Source organism: Trichosurus vulpecula, chromosome 4 (genome assembly GCF_011100635.1).
Source record: "Trichosurus vulpecula isolate mTriVul1 chromosome 4, mTriVul1.pri, whole genome shotgun sequence".
Taxonomy (NCBI): Eukaryota; Metazoa; Chordata; class Mammalia; order Diprotodontia; family Phalangeridae; genus Trichosurus; species Trichosurus vulpecula.
Window position 1 is genome coordinate 20,206,831 of NC_050576.1, and position 7,024 is coordinate 20,213,854.

At 48.9% G+C, this 7,024-nt stretch overlaps 1 protein-coding gene across 1 annotated transcript in view; it reads right to left on the bottom strand.

Moving 5' to 3' along the window:
- The window catches only part of HOOK1 (hook microtubule tethering protein 1), a 53,098-nt gene extending 48,235 nt beyond the window's left edge, over positions 1-4,863 (bottom strand). Inside the window, exon 1 of the mRNA XM_036755353.1 lies at positions 4,576-4,863. Within this exon, the coding sequence (XP_036611248.1) occupies positions 4,576-4,638 (63 nt within the window). The 5' untranslated portion in view covers positions 4,639-4,863. The remainder of the gene's footprint in view (positions 1-4,575) is intronic.
- Between the last annotated feature and the right edge of the window lie 2,161 nt (positions 4,864-7,024).

The following is a 7,024-nucleotide window of genomic DNA, read 5'->3' on the forward strand; positions in this document are numbered from 1 at the left end:
GCTGTCTGAGCCTGCCCTTCTCTCCACAGTTAAGGCTGAATCTGAAAATGATGGTGCAAAGTAGAGATAATATAAATAAGTCCCTGAGCCACCCCCTCAACCCAGGAGTCAATGGAACAGAATTTAAATGCCTTGCTTACTCTTACACACTATCTTATACACCACCCACTAGCATATTATTTGCTGAAATCTGTTGCAAACTTTCAGACCATTTTGGACCGGCATGATATTATGTAAAACATTATGAGCTAATTCCTCTTTCTCTAGAGAAGAATCTGCCTCAATGCCCACAATGCCCATATCGAGGTCAGTTTCTCCTCCTGACAGTCGTCGTACAAGATAGAAGTACCTCTTGGCAGAGCTTAATTTAGCTACAAAATAAATTAGATAAGAGTAAAATGTAATTTCATTTGGGTAAATTGAAAGATTATATAACCAAGTGCAGTAGATGAATTAAAAAACAGGGAGTGGGGGGGGAGGGAGAGAGAAAGGGCTGGGAGAGATGAAGGGAGGGAGGGAACAGACTTCATACTTACTCCTCAACAATGAGATTTAAGAGCAAAGCCTCTTTAGCATGTGACCCAAAATAACAGACATCCTAACAGGGCCACAAAGGAGGTCCTCCACTAATCCCAGTGGCCAGGCAAAGGACAATCAAGTCCTGGGAATTGATCTTATTTGCTTTACTATAAGATAACACTGAAAGCAAATTGTCAAGAGTGTAAAATGCTGCTTCTAATCTATTCCCTTCTCACTAGCCTGCACCTGACAGACAGCTCCCCTACCCAGCCCCTGGGATACTTCTCCTAGTGGGTATCACTGGCTAGAAGCCCCCCTCTTGAGCCTGCAGGGCCCAGCTGGGATTCTGCTCTCATACAACCCAAATTCCAAGTGTGGCTTGGAATTCTTCTGTCCTTGGTGCTGCCAGCTCTTCTCCGTCTACAGAGATTTTCATCAGAGATCTCAGCTATTCCCATGATTTCCACTATCCTCTTTGACACCTAAATGTGTGCGAATGAATATGTATGTTGTATACACACACGCATTAGGAAATATGTATATACATACCTCTACATATAAACACACATGTGTATACACACAAATGCATGTGTGCACACACACACATCAATTCTGAGCTCTCTTTCAGGCTCTGACCTCCTTCAGTCCAGGGCTCTGAAGGTACCTGTACACACCATGATGTCCCACTAGTATCTCAAACTCTCCAACCAAACATCTCCACTCTTCTTCCTGCTCACTCCACGCTCCTGCCAAATCTGGTCTTCCTCCAGACTTCCTTATTTCTAGTAATGGTAATTTTAGTAATTCTTCTAGTCAGCCAGAGTCATCTTTTGATTGTTTCTTGCCCTTGTCACCCACTTGGTGCCAAGGACCCCGAGTCTCATTTCTTTCAAATGCCACCACCACCATAACCTACACCTTTGCTTGGTCATGCCTAGTTGGCCCCCTCCTCATGTGCAATCCTCTACAACCATCAGCTGTACAGAAAACACCAAGTGCTGAGAGATTGCTGCCACATGGAGGGCAATTAGAAACAAAAAAACAAAAAACTCAACAGGCCAGGACACCGGGCCAAATCTAGCAAACAGAAATTGGGATGAGGGGAAGCTACTTCATTTGAAAATGACATGAGGCTGTTGGTTTAGCTCAATGAGTCTACAGCATAGAGAAACAGCATCCATCTAGGCTCATGCCCTCTCTAGGCAGATGTCCAGACCTAGAGAGGCATAGATCTGGCCGGATTCCATCTAGACTACTGTATGTCCAGTTCCAGACACCACATTTTCAGAAAGACATTGATAAAATGGAGATTATTCAGAGGAGGACAAGCAAGATAATGAAGAGCCTTCAGTCCATGTCATATGAGGTTGGATTGAAGAAACTGGGGGTGGTTTAGCGTGGTGATGAGAAGACTTGAGGTTATAAGTTTTGCACGGGGTCCCTTCTAGCTCTGTAATTAATGCTACCTAACCAGGCGTACTAGAGTGAAAGCACTGCCTAGTTTCCCAGTTTACAATGACCACCAAGGACATGCCTAACTCTTTTGCCCAGCATCCAATTCCCTCCATCAAGTGGCCCTACTGGACTTTCTCAGGCTTATCTCCTGCTAGTCCCTTACAGAGTTTACATTTCAGGCAACATGTGCCATTATTCCACTTTCATGCCTTTCACACATTTCTGCCTGAAAGCCCTTCCCAACTCTGCCTCTCTAAATCCTATTGCAGCAGCAACACGGCAGAGGGCTCTTTACAAAACTGGCCTTGGAAGACAGGAATTTCCCTCTGACAAAAGTACTTGCCTCTTGCTGCCCAAGGCAACTCTCTAAGATGGTAGCTTGTGGAAAAGCCACATCCTCAGCAACTTTCTTCTTCACACTCACCCCCACCTAGTCAATCCATTGCCAAGGCTCCACTCATACCTGCTACCTTTCCCATCTCTCCACTCACAAAGCTGGCAGCACTGTGCTACTTTTTGCAAAAGCTTTCTGATCAGACTCCTTGCCTCTCCAAGTGGCCTCTTCTCTGGCCACTCCAATCCATCTCCTCTTAGGAGCCAAAATGTCACTCTACCCTCACTCAATAATCAATACTCCACTAGATGCCTATTTACTTTCAGGATCAAACATAAAAAAGTTCTGTTTAGCACTAAACGCCCAGTACGGCCCTCCACCATTCTGCTCTAAACCAGTTACACTAGCCTGCATGGATTTCCTGGAACAGGTCACTGTTTCTTAGCATCTGTGGCTGTCAGCCCCTGCGCCTGGAATTTTTTTCCTCCTCACTTCAGCCTCTGTCTTCCTTCAAGAATCAAATCCCACCTTTCCAGGAGATTTTTCCTGGTCTCCCATCCCCTACCCCCGCAAATGCTACTGCCTTCATGCCTGAAATTCTTCCATTTAGAAGGGATATATCTTGTATACGCACAGGTATTTGAACATTATCTCCCTCCTTACAATATGAACTGCTTGGTAACAAAGACTGGTTTTGCTTCTCATTGTATTCACCATGCTCAGAACAGGGCCTGGCACAAAATATGGGCTTAATAAATACTTGGTGACTGAATGACTAACACAGGGAGTCTCTTCATCTGGGAGTTCCCTCTATCAATAAAATGCTAAAGCCAACCTCCCCTGCAAGACCCAGTTAAAACGCTATCTCCTCAAGAAAGTCTTTACTTATGACCCAAGACTTAAGAATCTCTCCTTTCTTAAAAAACCCAGTAACATTTTGGGACTCCTTGTATGCTAATTATTAATACTGCCTAGTGTTGAAGTTTTAAACACATGCATATATATATATATATGTTTTATATCTCCTATACAGAACCATTCCTATAATAATTATTATATACTGCCTGGTGGTGTGGTCATATGTATACGTACATATATGCACATATGTAACATACATGTATGTTTTATATCCTATATGTGTGTGTATGTACATATATATATTTATATATATATATATATAAATATTAGCGTTCCTGGAAGCAGGGATCACATCTTATTTCAGAGCACCTGGGTGAGTGCCTTACACACAGTAGACACTCAAATATTTTTGCTGGGTGCTGAAGTCTTAAAGTCTTAAAACGCAGCTAGAGAAAGTGAGCACACTAATATGTGACATCATAAAGACCTAAATTCCCCACCGTTGTCAGCAGTAGGTTACAATGTAACAATATAACAGATTACGGTCATTAATTTTATTTCTAGTCAACAAGACAGTATAAAGGCGATGCTAACTACAATTTCTAAACTCAAACATTTATTTGCCGGTTTTTATATTATTATATTGTTTTATATTACAGTTAACCCGCTAATTGTCATCCAGAAACTTTAAACGGTTCTTTTCGAACCCGGTAATTAAATCCATTTGAAGACAACTCTCTCCAGTTTCCCACAGTGAAGCCCTACAAGGAATCTGTCACCCGTGACCATGTTCCGCGTCCGTCGTCTAGGGCACTCTCCCGACAGGTGGCTGGGGCGGCGCGTCCTGGGGATCCCGCGGCCCGGGCCACACCTGCTGCAACTGCCCTTTGACACACGGGACACGCCGGACGCGGGCGTTGGCGGAGGCTGGGGCCGCCTGTGTGCGCGCGGATCCCCCCACGCGTGTGCGTGTCCACGCCTGCTCCGTGGCCCCGGGTGCAAGCTGCACGTGTGTGCGTGAGTCCGTCCCCGTGCAGACACACAGCCAGACGGACCGCCCAGGCTCGGCCCCGGACTGAGGCGGAGGCGCCAGGGTAGCCCGACCCCAAGCCGGGCCGGAGGCCCAGGAGCGCAGGTGGGCCAAGGTCACCGACGCGGGTGGGAGCGCAGGTGCGCGGCGGGGGATGGGGCGGGGACAGCGGACAGCCTCGTGTCCTGCCCACTCCCCCAAACCAGCCCCGGCTGAGGTCCACGAGGGTCCCGAGCGAGGACGGGCTCAGGACCAGGCCTCAGTTTCCCCCGCGGCAGCCCAGGAGACGCTCGCGGCAGCGGCGACGACGGCAAGGGGCGAGGGTCGCGGCCCCCCCATCACCCCCGGCCCTCTCCCTCCCTCCCCTCCCCCCGCTCACCCAGATCATGAGGCTGTCGCAGAGCTGGAGCTGGGGCTGCGGGGGCAGCTGCTGCCCCTCCATGGCCGTGGCCTCCTTGGCCTCCGCCGCCGGGGCCGCCGCCGCCGCCTTCCTATGCCGCCGGAGCCGGGAGCCCGCGTCCACGACGGCCGGCGCTGGCGCTCGGGAGCTTGGAGAACGAGGAGCTGCAGCCGCCGCTCGGGCGGGAGGTGAACGCGGGCTACGTAGGCGGCGTCAGCCCGGCGCGCCCCCGCCCCCGCGCGCGCCCGCTCGGCCCCGCACCTCCCCCCTCCCCACGGCCCCGCCCCTCCCAGCCCTCGGAACCGCCCCCCAGTTTCCCTCACCAGTCACAAAGGTGTCGCGTGCCCCCTGCAGCCTCCCAGAGGGGGGAGGGGAGGGAAAGGGGAAAAGGGGAGCGCGGAGAGGAGGCGGAGCCCGGTATTGGATACGCCCACCTGCAGCCCTGGCCAATGAATGCGGCAGGGGCGGGGCGGGTTTGTGACCTGGCGGGGGCGGGGCCTCCCGACACCTGCCACGACCTTCCTCACACACTTGCCTCCTTTCTTACACTTCCTCATCTCCAATGGATCCTGCACACGTCTTGTTTGTAACAGGTATTTTGTCTCTACTAGACTGTGAGCTCCTTGAGGGCAGGGGCTACTTCTGCCTTTGTGTCCCCATCAGTACAGTGCCTGGCAGACAGCAAGGGATGCTTCTGCCTTTCTTTGTGTCCCCAGCGCTCAGCACAATGCCTGGCACACAGCAAGGGATGCTTCTGCCTTTCTTTGTGTCCCCAGCGCTCAGCACAATGCCTGGCACACAGTAGGGGCTGCTTCTGCCTTTCTTTGTGTCCCCAGCGCTCAGCACAATGCCTGGCACACAGTAGGGGCTGCTTCTGCTTTTGTGTCCCTAGCACTTTGCACAATACCTGGCACATAGCCTTAAGGTACAAGAAATAATACAAAACCTCTCTTAAAAACAGGGGTGGGGGGTCAGGGTCCAACTGAATCACCAAAATCCCTTCTGGTTCTCATATTTCATAAGACTAGGAAGTCAGGATGGCATGATAGAAATTTCAATCCAATAAATCTAATAAATACGAGTGCCTACTATGCACTGTGCAAATTTCAAACGTTAGCTTTGGATTTGAAGAAATAGAGTTCAGATTGGATCTGTACTAAATTATCATCTCTACCTGTGGAAGTTTTTAAAAAAGAAAACTACGTGGGCCTCAGTTTCCTCATCTGTAAAAGAGGACTGGAGAGGCAGGCAGGCCCCTGCAGCCCCTTCCAGCTTGGGAGCCAGTATTAGTCTGTCTCAGTTTTCACTTGACAGAAGGAAGAAGGCTATTTCCCTACTCTGTGGCATTTCCAAGGGAAAGAGGAGGCCCGGGGTGGTGGTGGAGAGAAAGTTCCTGCCAGCGAGGTAGAGCTGAAGACCTACTTCTTCTTCCCGAAGCCTGCAGGTTCTGTTTGTTTTGGCCCTTGATAGTCACTGGGAAGCTGAACGTAGAACTTGTTCTTTTGTTCAGAACCTGTTCCACATCTTTTTGTTCTCTGTATGACTCACAAGAGAGGAAGAATGATGTATTGTTGTTGCCGCATCTGAACTGCCATCCAAAAAAACCAAACAAACCCAAAAACATATAATGGAACTCTGAGCAGAGAGAAAAATTTAGACTTCATTTCACAGAAACCAACCGAACAGAAAAACCCCAACCCCACCCACAGTTTTCCTAATACTGAGAGCTGTCCAAAAGTGGAGTGAGCTGTCTCAGCGGTCCTGGGTTGCTCCTGAAGATTGTCAAACAAAAGCTAGGTGGCCACCTGTCTTAAGTATTGTGCAGTGGGACATTGTTTTTTCAGGTCCCCTCCCAGCCCTGAAATTCTACCATACGTACGAGTAACTGTTACCAGACGCTGGAAATAAAAGTGTAACGGCATTCTGAGGTGTGTTTCAGAAGCTTCTCAGGTGTTTATTTGGGTCAGTAAGGGTATTGGATCTGGGCTGGTGAAAAGAGCCTGGGAAGTGAAGTGGGAGGTATGACCGTGGGGAAACCACTCAACATCTCTGGGCCCTTCCCATCGCTTCATTCGTAAAATTAAAGGGTTGGATGGGCTGATTTCTAAGATTCCTTCTAGCTCTGAATCTATGAAGTTATGTTCCTACTGTTGCCTTTCTCCCATGATAAGCTCACACCCACTAGGCTGAACCCAGATATGCCTAGGTGGCAGCTGGGTGGAGATAATAATATTAATTATAGATGGCATTTTTATATAGCACTTTACAAACATTTCGTTTTATTCTCACAACAGCTCCTGGTGGTAAACGGTGTTATTGTCCCCATTTTGCGGAGGAGCAAACAGAGGTTAAGTTTAGACTTGCTTTGCTTTACATATCGAGTGTCTGAGGCTGGATTTTAATTCAGATCCAGGTACAAGGCTCTGTC